This window comes from Indicator indicator, chromosome 14 (genome assembly GCF_027791375.1).
Source record: "Indicator indicator isolate 239-I01 chromosome 14, UM_Iind_1.1, whole genome shotgun sequence".
NCBI lineage: Eukaryota > Metazoa > Chordata > Aves > Piciformes > Indicatoridae > Indicator > Indicator indicator.
In genome coordinates this window covers 6,932,239-6,946,562 of record NC_072023.1, presented here as the reverse complement: position 1 = coordinate 6,946,562, position 14,324 = coordinate 6,932,239, and the positions used below count along the sequence as shown (strand labels likewise).

At 46.3% G+C, this 14,324-nt stretch overlaps 1 protein-coding gene across 1 annotated transcript in view; it reads left to right on the top strand.

Moving 5' to 3' along the window:
• MEI1 (meiotic double-stranded break formation protein 1) overlaps positions 1 to 14,324 on the top strand; it is a 39,745-nt gene that overhangs the window by 8,071 nt on the left and 17,350 nt on the right. Inside the window, exons 8-19 of the mRNA XM_054386802.1 lie at positions 359 to 473; positions 1,268 to 1,384; positions 2,104 to 2,203; positions 5,069 to 5,203; positions 5,721 to 5,835; positions 7,411 to 7,529; positions 8,567 to 8,708; positions 10,713 to 10,824; positions 11,432 to 11,492; positions 12,746 to 12,843; positions 13,606 to 13,780; positions 13,891 to 14,038. Coding sequence (XP_054242777.1) covers positions 359 to 473; positions 1,268 to 1,384; positions 2,104 to 2,203; positions 5,069 to 5,203; positions 5,721 to 5,835; positions 7,411 to 7,529; positions 8,567 to 8,708; positions 10,713 to 10,824; positions 11,432 to 11,492; positions 12,746 to 12,843; positions 13,606 to 13,780; positions 13,891 to 14,038 — 1,437 coding nt within the window. The remainder of the gene's footprint in view (positions 1 to 358; positions 474 to 1,267; positions 1,385 to 2,103; positions 2,204 to 5,068; positions 5,204 to 5,720; positions 5,836 to 7,410; positions 7,530 to 8,566; positions 8,709 to 10,712; positions 10,825 to 11,431; positions 11,493 to 12,745; positions 12,844 to 13,605; positions 13,781 to 13,890; positions 14,039 to 14,324) is intronic.

The window sequence follows — 14,324 nt, the reverse complement described above, 5'->3', positions numbered from 1 at the left end:
GAGAAATGGGGGCACCCCCATAGACCACCTCATTCCTGAATGCTGGAGGGAGAAAATTTTAGTCCTGGCCTCAGCTGGTTTCACTCACTCACAGCTGAGATCTGATGCAGCACTTTTAGTGCCAGCATGACTAAGCATGGCAGCAGAGCTGTTCTTACTCATAGTCTTCTCTGTTGGTGTTCTCATTTTGTGTTTTTTGAGTGTATTTGGTCCAATGTTTTATCTTGCCTTAGCAAGTTTCATCTGTGAAATATGTGCCAGAGGAGACAAATCTTCGTTTATGTTTTAAATTTTAAAATGCAGAGGAAACTCTGCATAGTTGACTTCCTCTCTCATTTTGACTTTTGTTTCCCAACAGCTTTTGTTGACCAGAGATGAGTTGTTACAGGCAGCAAGTTCTCACTGTGTGGCTGCAGTGCTGGTTCACTCTCCCAGCAGATATGCTCCTGCTTTTATCCATGCAGATGTCCCAGGTGAAGAAATGTAGTAGCATCTTACTGTTCATCTCCCAAGATCAAAGCACTCCCTGGCTCTTTGTTTTAGGAATCAGTCTGGCTCCATGAAACCACTGATGACATGAATGCAGTGACCAGTAAAAATGGCTAATGTGATTTACTGTCCTTTTCTATTCCTAAACTTTTCAACTGAAAGTATAGAAGCAGCTGGCTGTAGTCAGAATGGAGTTTCCACAGAAAGAATTTGGACAAGTCCTTGAGGTCAAGGTCCTTCTTGCAGGGTCTTAGAGGCCTAAACAAACTGGGGTTCCATCTTGCCTCACTGAATATTATTAAGTTTGCACAGGATTTGGTCTAGGATTTAGCTTTAAGATGCAGCTGTGGGCAATGGTTGATGGTATCTCTGTAATCTCAAAAGACAGAAATGCTTCCATTTTCCAAATTCTTTGAGAGATACAAAAGTTCTGAGGGAAAAAAGGGACCACTGCATCTGTGCTGCAGCTTGCTTTGTGGCTTTTCGTTTGTGCCAAAGGCCAGAGCCACACTTCAGCTCCTGCTGCTGAGTCTGAGCAGGTGCCTGTGGGACTCTGCTCTCCAGTCACCTTGTTTTGAAGGCTACCATACCCCCCAGCATCTGCTGCTTTCTCCCTTCCTGCCATTTCATAATACAACTCATCTCCCCGTGGCTGTGGCTGTTGCTAGGCTTCCTCCTTTCCTCCTTCCTCTGCTCTGTTCTAGGAGCAGCTGTGCCATGCTGTGAGCAGACTGCCTCTTACCAGGGTGACCTTATTTGTGTGTGTGTGTGTTTGCAGAATTCCTGTTTGAGTGTCTCTCATGCAACAGTGAAATTCTCATCTGGTCAGTGTACTGCTGCCTGCTGCTGCTAACTGAGGAGCACCTTTTCTTCTCCAAGTGTCACACAGTCTATGGTGAGTCACCAACCTCTCTGACAGAGTGACTGCAGTAATACTGCAGGCATTTGTTGTGCCTCTAGCTGAATTTCAACACTTTATACACATACAGGATGGATGGAGGGTTGAAAATGAGTACCTATCAGACATGTTTATGATGGCCAGCATAGCTTGAGTTCAGAGTGTCACTGTCCTAATAGCTTCCTGGTGAGCATGCATTTGTTCTGATAACCACTTCTGATGACTGACACCACTAGGTTTACTGTTAGAATCATAGAATTGTTAGGGTTGGAAGGGACCTCAAGGATCATCTAGTTCCAACCTCCCTGCCATGAGCAGGGACACCTCACACTAGATCAGGTTACTCAGAGCTTTATCCAGCCTGGCCTTAAAAATCTCCAGGGATGGGGCTTCCACCACCTCCCTGGGCAATCTATTCCAGTGTCTCACCACCTTTGTGGTGTTTCTGTGTTTAGGTGTTTCTGGGAATGTGCCAAGAGTGAATTTAAGAAGAAAGGCTAAATTCTTTCTGTTTTTCTGGTCTTAACATCCACCAGTGAAGGCTGGAGCCTATTAGGGAGCTGAGTGAACACTCAAGAGTTTTGGGCAATTGTTTCTGTCAGAGGCTGAGAAGAAAAACTGTTCAAATCCTCCTTCCTTTTAAAAATTAATTTTACTCCCAGTCTGGAATTTGTTATGTTAAAGGCCCTCTCTTGACTTACCTTGAACATATGCAGGCATTGAAGCTCTAGTGAGGAGCCTCCAAGATGTCCTGCAGCTGAACAATGTGGAGTTGCACAAACAGGGGCTGCTGCTCTTCACTGAAATACTGAAACGGTAAGGGAGTACCCCCCTCAGGCTAGCACAGGCAGAGTTTGGTGCCCCCAGATGGAGGCTGTGCTGCTTTTGCTTTTTAAGTTTTTTGTCTGAGACCAGATATCTACACCCCATCTACATCTTTGTGTTTGAAAGCTGTTGCTGAACAAATGCATCTCCCTTACTCTGAAGAAGAAGGGCCTGATGTTTGTTCCTGAACATTCCAGCTTGTCCTCTTTGTGCATGCATCCATCAGCTCATCCTGCTTTTTTTGCCAACCTGGGAGGTGAAATCTCCTTTCAGCTGTAGACAGAGCAGGAGGGAAGGCTAGAAAGGACCAGGCCAGCTCCTGCTAAGTGCACCTCTGTGACAAAACAGAGCATGCAAATTCCATGGCTTCTAGTCTTGTATCATCACCTGAGCTAAATTCAAACAGCAAAAACAAATTCTTGGCTGAAATATTAATGTGTTCTGTCACTTTTTTCCTCTTGTTTTCTGTTGAGGAACAACATACCCTGCCTTGTTTTTCTTCTGTGCTTCCTGTTCTTACTCTATGATCTTGTTCCTGTCCTGTCATGCTAGTGACAGAGTCTTGTTTTTGCCACTTAGTTCCCCCAAGAGAGCCCTTGAGCTGAATTTTGGAAATGTCAAAGTCAATTTTGTAGCAAGCGGCAGGGTAAAAAGGAGAAGGAGAAGCAGCAGCGCTTAGAACAGTGTGATGATGCCAGTGTAGGATCTGTCAAAAAGAGAAACCACAATGTGGGAAACACTAATTACAGCATTTATGCTTGTAAAACAGAGAGAACACTCTGCAATTACTCTCATTTTCTAGCACATTCATTTTGTTTCTCTCAGCTTTGCCTTAGAAGTAATGTGGGGGAAGGGGTCTCGTCCTGGAACCTCTTCTCTTGGACTTTTCTTGCAGCTGGAATCTCTCATGTAAGCAAGCCCCACATTCTGGTGTTGTCCAAGCAGGATGTACTGCTCCCCTTGGCAGGATGTCAGGAATGATGGGTAGCTTGCCCTGAAGTGCCCCTTGTCCCAGACATGACCAGAACGGCAGGCACAGTTTAGGGCCCAAAGATGAGAAGCTGCAGGTAGCTGCAAGGGTGCTCTCCTTCACAGTTTTCTTCCAGGCCCTGAAGACATAGTATACCGTATTGCAAGTGGGTTTAGGTTTGTGCCTCTTGAATGAGTCAGCAATACTCCTCCATTCCTTCCTCCCTGTGTGAGTCAGTGAAGGCTTTTTTTTCCTGATGTGTTTTACTTCAGAAGGTCAGAGATTAAATAAAAGAAATACAGAGGATTAGTAGAATTGCAGTTAAGTAGAAACAACTTGGAAGTTCAGCACATCATTTATGGCTTGGGCCAGAGGCTGCTTCTGGTCCCCAAGTTCATAGATTATGGAAATGGGTTGGAAGGGACCTTAAAGATCATCTAGTTCCAACCCCCACACCTTTTGCAGGGACACCTTCCACTTCACCAAGTTGCTCAAGGCTTCATCCATCCTGGTCTTCAATGCCTCCAAGGAAGTGGCATCCACATCCTCCCTGGGCAACCTGTTCCAGTGTCTTACCACCCTCACTGTAAAGAATTTCTTCCTAAATTCCCGTCTAAATCTGTCCCCCTCAAGCTTCAATCCATTTCTTCTCACCCTATCACTACAAGCCCTTGTAAAAAGTCCCTCCCCAGCTTTTTTTAAGTCCCCTTCACATACTGGAAGGCCACTATCAGGTTTCCCTGGAGCCTTCTCTTCTCCAGACTGAATAGCCCCAACTCTCAGCCTGTCCCCACAGGTTCCACATAAGTTCCACAAGGCCTTTTACTTGCCTGGCCTGTCTCAGCAGCAGAGCATGAGGTGACTGCCAAGCTGGGCTTCATCCCACTGAGTGACTAAACAGAATGGTTCTGCCTCTGTTCACTTTTTGCCCTGTAGCTGGCCTACCAGTGTAATTTCCACTGAAGTTTGCTTTCTTCTCCCTTTAGTGCATGAGAGCATGTGCTCCTGGTTTGCTTTAGTCAGGCACATCTGTGAAAACTAAATAAGAGGGAATACTTTTGGCTCCCAAGTCTGGCTCCTGTCACACTGTGCTGCTTTTCTTGCTTTACATTGGAGAGCCCCTCTGGCAGGCTCTTGCTGCCTCTTGTTGGCACTCTTGTCTGCTTTCCCCCTGCATTCCCAGCTGTACCTGACTTGCCAGGAGCCAAATGAGCACAGTCCATCATTTACACATCTTTGTCCAATAATGGGATTAATGGTTTGCCATCTCTCTGTGCTTTTGTGCTGAATGCTCAAAGCCATGAGGCCATCAGAACAAAATGCTCACTATCAAGAGGAGTTGTCAAAACTATTGGATTGTATTAATTTTCCTGATTACTTTTCAAGTTCATGAAAGTCCCTATCCTTCTGGCAGCATCTGGCATTAGAGGTGCTATAGGACTGATGTTCTCATGGCATTGTCCTTGTTTTGAGATGGTGGTGGTTGCTTTTCACTGAGAAATAGGAATTGCCAGATGAACTTAAAAATGCCAGAGCGGATGGCCTCAGCATAGAGTCCTAGGCAGAGAGTTCACTGTGTTTTGCAAAGCCTGTTTTTCTTGTGCTTTTCATATCAGTGTTTGCTGGTACAGTCACACAGTTATCCAGGCTGTAGGGTGTTTTTTTCATCACAGTAGGGCTCCAGACCTGCTGAAGTTCACTCTTTGTAGCAAACTCTCCAGCTGCTCACCTTTGAGACGACCTCCTTGAGAGCAGTGGCTCTGAATACTGAAAAGCATGGCTGGAGCCATGTGGCTCAGCTGTCCATGTGGTGGAGAGAGGATAGGGCACTACAGTTACTTAACTCTGAGAATGATTTCCTTGCTTGCTCCTTTTCCTCTTTGCAGGCAACCGGTGGAAATCAAATTGTTCACAAACCGTGGTGCATGCATGGAAGCCATTGATGTTTTGATGAAGACAGTGAACTGCCCAGTGCTAGAGGTGGTAGTGGAGGCTGTGAGAGCTGTGGCAGCTTTTCTGAGGTAGGCAGGAAAGTATTGGCAGGCTTTTCTTCAGATAGATCTTGTTGATTCCATGTTGGTCTCTGTGGCTCCCCTGTGGCTGTGTGGGTGAGCTCTGCAGTGGGACTTCTGGCTGAGACAGGCGTGGGTACAGCAAAAGCAGCATCCCACCACCCTGAGAAGGCTGCCAGGGTAGTGAAGCTGTGGTAAGCAGTAAGTCACTGCAGCAAGGACCTAGCATCCCAGGCAGGCCTGTACTGCAGCTGCTGTGCCCCATCCTGGTAGATAAGAGCAAGCATAAGCCTCTGTATGGTCATGTCCCTGGTGGGAGTGGACAGTGAGTGCAGTGAGGATGCATTTGGGCATGGCAAATGTGGACGAAGGCACTGCTCAGGTATTGAGACTCTAGTGTGCTGAGCTGGAGCGAGGTGGCAATGGCATATTGCTGTCAGAAGGAGTTATTTCTGCTGGCATTGCCTTCCCAGGTGGAATGTCCCTGGCAGGGAATGTGCATGCTGTCTTTCTCTTTCCTGTTCAGGAAGGACCATCTGAGCTCCCCTCCAGTCCCGTATGAAGAGCTGCAGAAGCTGCTGGAGGCAGTGCTGAAGCGATGTGCTGACCTTGCCCCACCACAGAGTAGCAAGAGTCATGCAGTGAGTCAAAAGTTGGTGTTTGCTGGTAGGACCAAACAGCACAGGGATGATCCTCCTAGCACGCCATGTGGATGTTGTATATCCCTTCCCCTCTGACTGTTGGGTTCTCTGGTGTTTCTTTTGATCCCCATGCCTCAAGATGGTACCAGGCTTTGTCATGGGATTAGCTGCAGATGGATGCTGGTGAATGTTGTCTTCCTAAATCAGTGATTTATGGAGCACCACTTGAGCACACTGCTCTATTATGTGTTTAGCATTCTGAAGTCATTTGAACTTCCCCTTCTTCAGGCTCCCACCATGTAGGTTGTATTGGGCAATTTATTTTTTTGGCTAAAAACATCTCCTGCTATGCCTTCAGAGCAAGAAGGCCATCATGCACTGTGATGCCTCAGCAAGGATGCTGGTAGCCACTCTTTGAACTGCAAATCCTTTCCTGCTCCTGGAATATGTAGCTAGTGTGATGTGCTGCTGGCACTTATGCACTTCTGAGGAAAGCCCCCATTACAGATGGACATTGAAAAGACAAGGCCTGAGCCTTCTTCCTCTAGGCTTAGAGCCATGTAGATTTGAATTGCATGTCAGTAGTGGCAAGTGCATCTTGCTGGAGCACCAGAGCTCCACATGCCTGATCTTCAGGCCCAAGTTCTGTAATACCAGATGTCTGTCTTCTCTGCCTGGAGAAGGCAGAACTGCTTTCTGCCCCAAAAGCAAATGTTGGTCAGTCTGTTTGCATGCACACAGAACTTGGTGTTCCATTCAGAATAAGGAGCTTTACAGGAAGGAAATTAGGCAGATAGTGAGGACATCTGTCTTTAAAGGAAAAAAGGGAAAATGGTTATACCTATACTAAGATATCTCAGTGTCAAATGAAGGACAAGAAGGAGATGGGGGAAGATGGAGGAGAGGATGAAGAAGATGGAAAAGGAGGGGAGAGGGAGGAGAAGGAGTTCTGGACTGCCAGGCACCAAGGTATCACCGTGCTCTCCTCTACAGTATTTAGAGAAAACCACTGCAACAGGTTAAGGCTCAAAGGCAGATTTTGAGTTCCAGCTGGTTCCCAGTTTTGGCAAACGATTAACTCCGACACTGCAGTTGGCTTCTGGCTAAACTCAGTAGGATGCTGTGTGGGAGCAAGAGCTAGCACATGGATAGTTACTTACAAATCTGAGCCAAAGCAGAGAACATCTAAGACTGCATTGCTGTGAAGGGAGAGGAACTGTTCAGCGTTGTCTGAAGAGTAATTGGAAGAAACCAAATTCACAAAAATACCAAGATTTCCCTGAAGCTCCATTAGCTGAGCTGTTAGAACCTCAAATTAGACCAAACCATGGCAATACAGACTATAAAGACAGGGTACTGCAGAACTAGTAGCTCTTTAACTCAGTCTTCCATAGGAAGAGCACAAAAGCTCCTGAACTCTGCCCTCCATAGGGAAAACACACTGCTGAAAAAACAATTCTGTGAAAGGAATGAGTGAAATGAAATCTGTTGTTCCTCCTGCTGCTGCTATCAGAGAAGAAAGTAATTTTTTTCCAACAGTCAACATAACACCTAAAAACTTCTCTCCTTTAACAGAGTGATGGCCTGTTCTCAGTGTCTCAAAGTCACCCAGCAAACAGAAATCTCAGCAGAGTTCCTCAGAGACAGGGCCTGATGTTGCTCAACACATTGGAAAGTTTCAGGAATGCTTGCAGGTGAGGACAAGTCAAGGAGGTGGGTGGGTGCATGATGTGTGTGTCCACATGTGTCCATCCTTCCATGCTGGTAACTGAATTCCTCTGCCCAGCCCCACCACTGAAATATCACAGTGAGTTCAGAGCATGGCTCTTGCCAATGAAGCAGCAGAAAGAGGGATAGGGCAGTGATAGTGATGATTTTGTGACACTTGTATGCATCTCCTAAGAAATTTTCCTCAGACCTATCAGTTTATTTCATGTCTTTGGTCTTTGAGGAACTGCTCAAAAATTAGGGCCAAAATACTGATCATGTAAGAACTGTTGGAAGGTGTGTGTGAAACCATATCCCTGTGATCTCGTGGGCAGAGGGGATCAATGTTTTAACAAAGGTGGATTTGCACCAGATGCTTGTGTCTGTGACCTGTCACTGCACGTGGGTTTATAGGCACCAACTTTTCCTGCTTTGCTGGCTGAGAGCTATCTCTCACCCTTAGCTGCATGATGAGTTTGTGCATGAATCCAGATCTGTTGTTAGGGAAGACTGGCCCACTTAGTTCTTTTGCCTTGCATCACATGTATTTGGCTTGGCTGAGATAATTCAGTCAGAAGCAGGTGTCCCTGTCTGCACTGACCCAGTGTCTTGGGGAGGTGTCAGAAGGCACTCAGATTCACTCATGGTTTTTAGGTCAGCTGAATGGTCCCCTGGGTGGTTTTCATGATGTTTGCTGTGTTGTGCTCCAGGCACTCTGGCCTGGCTGAGAACATTTAGGCTGAGAACATTCAGTCTTGCCACACTGGGGCTTCCTACAGCAGATAGTTTCTTCACAGAAGCTAAGTCTTCCTTTCCCAACTTGCACTGTTATGCAACATCACTGACTTTTAATAGCTTCACTCTGGAGGTAACTCCCTGTGATTGCCAGATTGCTCTACTTCCAACTTATCGACTGTTTGTGGGGTCCTTAATGGTGAAAGGAAAAGAAATGTAGTATCTTCTGACTTCCTTTCCAGAGTACAGAGGATTCCTCTCCCCTCTGGTCCCCACTGTGTGTTTGTAGGTTAGCAGTGGAATTCCAGAGTGACCCCATGGCCCAGGAGAATGCTTTCACTGCCCCCAACTCTGAGAGCAAGGACACACTGAGCAATTTCTCTGAGTTCCTGTTGAGGATTTGTGACAGTCTCTGCATCCCCATGGTCATGGTAGGGTTTCCTTTGAACTTTGTCTATTCCTTGAGTACCTGAAAAAGTGCTTCCAACCACCAAGAGTGGGTTGCACAAGTAGGATTTTTTTGGGGGGGGAAGAAAGTGTGTAGAGTAAACCAAGAACAGCTGTGGCATTTGCCACCTCTCCAGAGCCAAATGTGGCATCATGCAGTCCATGCAAAATAGTAGTGCATGGTCTCAGAGGGTGGAGAAATTCATAAAGCTTCCATATAGGTGGCAGTGTCTTTCTTCAGACTGTGCAATCCCCATAGCCTACCTGCCCTGCTCTCTAATCCATGGCAGCTCTGAATGTTGCAGAAAATGAAGAGTCCCTGAAGTGTTGTTTCCCTTTCTGCCACTCTTTCAGAGCTTGCCTGTGTCCCAGAAAGCAGTGGTATTTTCCTCCTGCAATTTCATTTTCACACTTCTTTCCAGAAGGTACTGAGGTGGTTGCCTAATCTACATAGCAAGGGCAGTACTCAACTTTGGGCCTCAGTAGAGCCAGGGACATGGCTTAAAAAGCAGCCATGGAGAGTCATGTGTGCCTTAGTGTTCCATATAGACCTGTCACTGAGACACTTGGAGCAGAATTGTCCAAACAGTGGGACTGTGCTTGTGGTTCCAGGTGTTGGGTAAACCTTGCTTGTGCTTTGCCACCAGGTTCACATCACAGTCTCACAGTATATCAGAGTTTGGAAGGGACTCAAGAGATCATCAGGTCCAAACCCCCTGCCAGAGCAGGATCACTTAGGGTAGTCTGCACAGGAATGCATCCAGGTGGGTTTTGAAAGTCTCCAGAGAAGGAGACTCCACAACCCCCCTGAGCAGCCTGTTCCAGTGCTTTGTCACCCTCACTGGAAAGAAGTTTCTCCTCATGTTGAGCTGAAATCTTCTATGTTCAGGTTTGAACCCATTGTTCCTTGTCCTATCACTGTGAACCACCAAAAAGAGCCTGGCCCCCTCCACTTGACACCCACCCCTCAGATATTTATAGACATTGATCAGATCCCCTCTCAGTCTTCTCTTCTCCAGGCTAAACAGCCCCAGGGCTCTCAGTCTCTCTTCACAGGGGAGATGCTCAAGTCCCCTAAGCATCCTCGTGGCTATATGGATTCTTACAGTTGCTGGCAGCTTGGAGATGTTTTGCGGTTTCCTAACCAGTCTCTTGGCAGGCAGTTGCAGTGGCATGGATGCTCTCCCTGAAGGGAGGGTGCAGTGTGTGTCCAGTTTGGCACAGCTGGCACCTGTGTGCTGTTTCTTGCTCACTGAACTTGGGTAAAAACTAATGGACTAGGAGAAAATTATCCAGTGAGTGATTTGAGTCATTCCATCCTAAACACTTTAGGGATGGACTCTGTAGAGAGCTTAAACATCTGGTTTTTGCCCCCATTCATTAAAAAGCTGAAGGACAGCTGTTGCTGAAGTCAGCTGCACTTAAGCACATGTCCTCTGTCCTATGCCACGCTGGGGAATTGTCCATCTGACTCATAAGAGCATTTACTTCCAGGGCAACATAGGCAGCAGCCTCAGTCACTGTGCTTTAAGACCTAACTGGTTGCCAGCTGGAATCAGGAAGAAGTTTCTTGTTTGATGTAATGTCTTGCAGAGTTAGCAGCACAGCTCATAATGTTGGCAGATGAGAGTGTTAGTTGCTCTCCCAAGTGCTCTGTAAACCTGTGCACTTGCTGGAGGCATTTTGGGAGAAGAACTGTTGCTCTAAATCTAACTTTCTGGGCAGGCAGGAGGCTGGAAGAAAGCTGCTTTCATGGTTTATTGTGTGTCATGCACCTGATCTTTTTGGTCAGGCATTGAAATTGGTTGCCCAGGGATAGGGTGGAGTCACTGTCCCTGGAGGTGTTCAGGAAACATGTGGGCATGGCACTCTGGGACATGGTTTAATGGCCAGAGTGGTTTTAGGTTGAAGGTTGGCCTTGAAGGTCTTAGAGGCCTTTTCCCACCAAAACAGTTCTATGATTCTGTGACCTTTTCTTCTTTTCACAGAGCTACCTGGAAAGGGTTGTCAGCCCATCAGTGATGGAGGTTTTCATCTCAACTCTTACTACCCTCTTCACAGTGGTGCCAAAGATGAGGAATAAGTTCTCCAAAAAGCTGGGTATGGGGACAGTGTTGGGATCATGTTCTCTAGAGTACTCCTTCACTGATGGAACTTGCTGCTACTGCATACCACTGAGGCAGTGATCTTAAGGAGCCTCTCTGTGGAGGATTAGGTTACATGTTTATGTGAGTAAGAAGAGAGTGCAGAGTCATGTTCAGCAGGATGAAATAGTTATTTGGTCTAGCAGTGGTGATGAGACAGCTTTACCCTTTCCTCTGGAATATTCAGGATTGGCTGTTCCTGTAGATAGGGATTATGCTGGAATCGTTGGTGGGATTTTGCTGTGTGGATCCTCTTTGCCCTGTGTATTCCTTACTCTTTGCACGTTGGAGGGGCAGTGCAGAGAATTCCTCTGTTCTAAATATGTGAAGCTGGCAGATCTCCTCCTGAGGAAACAAATGAATCTCAGGTACTCCACTTCAGACCACACTCTGAGTAGTTTGCTTTGGGGCAGAAGGCCTAACAAATATATTCTTAATGAGATGGTCTGCCCTCCTCATCAGGTTTGCATGGAGATGTGTGGGGATGGTTATGGGACCTGCCTACTCTCCTCCTTTATTGTGCATGTTCTGTGCTCCTTTGGCATTTTTGTCTTTCTTTCTAGCATCCTCCTCCTTCATCCGACTGACACTGGAGCTGAAGGCCACATTTTGCTCTGTACAAAGGTATTGACATTATGTATTGGGAGCAAGTCAGAAACTTCCAGATGGGAAGGCAGGTATCATGCCTGATCTAGTGCACCTGGTTAGACAAGATGGGAGCCTGAAAGATTCAAGAGTGGTTGTATCTTACTGCAAAATGTAAATGGTAACTGACAATGGAGAAGTGGGAGCTGGATGTGGGAGAAGGGAGAAGCAGTCGGGTAGGGGTGGGTGGATTCACACAGCACTGTGAGAAGTCTGTGCTCTGTCATGAACTGCATAGATAGGGGTAAAGCAGCCTGGTTTTGGAGCAGTCAAACCAGTGGATAGCTTGAAATGAAGTAACAGTAGCACCAGTTCCATTTGAGATGGCTTCCTAGACAAATCTTACCACTATTTTCGTTCCTCATGGTGTGATAGTGTGTAGAAATGGGAAGGAGGAGGAGGAGGAGATCAGCAGTGGCCATTACAGAGTCTTCTGTAGCAGAGGCTGTGATTTCTAGATTGAGGAACAGTTGGAGAGACTCTCTGTGGATCTGCAGAGGTATTTTACATCCTCTTAACTGTGACTGCATCTTATTAAAAGAGTGAACAAAATACACAGCACCCCTAGTCCAGGAGTGAGGATGTTGATGCCTGTGAATGGTGGGAGGGAAGAGGGAGTGATCTAGGCTTTTGAGTACAGTAGTATGGGGCACCAAGGATGGTGTGTTACAGTACAGAGATGTTTGGTTATGTCCAAGGAAATAATTGAGAGAAATACCTGGAAAGAGAGTTCCTACCTTTTAGTGTTTTGACATTCTTTATTGTTCATCCCTGGAAACACCACTGCTACACAAATCTCCTTACTGGTGTTTGCCAGTGGAATCAGATACCATGAGCCACCTTCAAACACCTCCCATTCTCTGCAGTGTTAGGGATTCTGCCCTGACAGGACTGTCTGTGTACAGACAGTAATCACAGAATCATGGAATTGTTTTGGTTGAAAAGACCTCTAAGATCATGGAGTCCAACTGGTGTGGTGACTGTGAGACTGCCCCACAGTATTCACATTGTCCCAAAGAATGTGAACATGTTCATTGTCATCATTACACCCCCCCCCCCCACTTCTGTGAGCTCACTGTCCTTTGGCAGCTCCTAGAAGCCCATGTTGGCTCCTGGAGTCAGTTGTGATGGGGCACATGCTTGTATGTGATCATTCAGTGAAATGCCCATGTGTCATAAGTATGAAGAGGATGTTTCTAGCCTTCTTCACTGTATCTTTCTGTTCTTCACAGAAATCCTGCCTTGAATCAGGTCTGTTCCAGCTTCCTCTGCAGCTTGTGCCTGAACCTTTATTCTGCCACAGAGAAGGAGAAAACTTCTTCTCAGGAGGGCAAGTCTGGGGAAGGAGGCAAAGGACTTCATTTAGTTTGAAGCCCTGACACCCTTTAGTTAGGCCATGGATGCAAAAAGAATTAAAACAAAGGACAAAGAAGGAGGGAGGAGAGACACACATCAGCTCTCTTTAGAGTTTTTTCCCCCGCACATTTTTTAAGCTGATCCAGCAAAGAGAGAACACCCGGAGAATGCCTTTTGAAGAGTTTGGAACTCTACCTGAAAGAATGTGTTTCATCTGCTTATGGTTTTGTTTACATGGTGACATTTATTAGCACAACTGTGCCTTGCTTAATTGAAACAATATTACTTGCCACAGTCACCTGCAGATTAAGATCCTTTGTTTTTTCCTCTGGCATACTCTATAAGGATTTCCTCTCTATACTGTAACTTTCCATAGTAGTTAGGTCCCAAATAAATGAGATGAAAGTTTCCACATCACAAAAGCCACTTTTCCCACAGGTACCACACAGGCAGCATCAGCAAAGAGCTGGGAACTTCAAACAGAAGTGTCTTTACATCCTGAAAGTCAGGTCCATTAAATTAGGTGTCACAGCTCTATTCGTGCCAATTCACAGAGGTGTGCTTGCTGTATGCAGACTGTGGGGTAGTAGATTGGCTTTGATATTTCCTACATCAGGAGCTTCCCTAATTTAATGTGCTTGAGTTAGGGCAGGCAGATGCTTCCATCCTTCTGTTCCCCTCTGCTTTGTTGTGAACTTCCCTCATCACTGCCTGCTCATTTTATTATTATTTCTAGAGCAAGAGATGTCTGAACTCCTGCTGAAGGGTCTGCCTCAATTAAACTACACCATTGCTGAAAGCTTTCTCCTCCTGGCTGAAACCCCTGAGCCTTTCTCTTTGGATCAGTCTCTTTGTAGCCACCAACACTGCTTCATACTGCTGCTATACTTTTCCTACACCCTTGGAGACAGGTGAGCCAAGGGTATACCAGACAAATGGGTTTGTGGCCATTATATGCTGGGTATTGGTGGGTGAGGCGTGTCTAATGGCATTGTTTCTACTCCAATTTCCTTTGATGCAGGTTTGTCCCAGAAGCAGAATTATTTTTGGCCATTAAAAATTTCCTCCTATCAGCACAGGAACATGGAGACTGTCCCCCTCCACACATCCTCAGAGCTGCACTCTACCTCCTTGCTGTCTGTCACGACAAAGACAAAGCCCTGGACACGGTAAAAGAAGATTTAATTCCTACCTCTTGGCCCTTTTTTGAACGCGAGGCTTCTCCCCACTCCCATCAAGCCTCTCGCAGAAAGTGTTTTGACACAGGTGGTGAGCAGTGAGTGAGTGCAGAGTGTGCAGTACAGCTGCACTCTGGGAAGCTAACTGGGAAAAGCCACTAGGGAGTGTAGATTTGACTGAGTAAACTTGTGTGCGTGTGGGAAGTGTGGAAGCGTTGGGTAGGCTGTGAATTCACGTAGGGAATATAATCAGTTCCATAGCTTCAGTCTCCTGGAC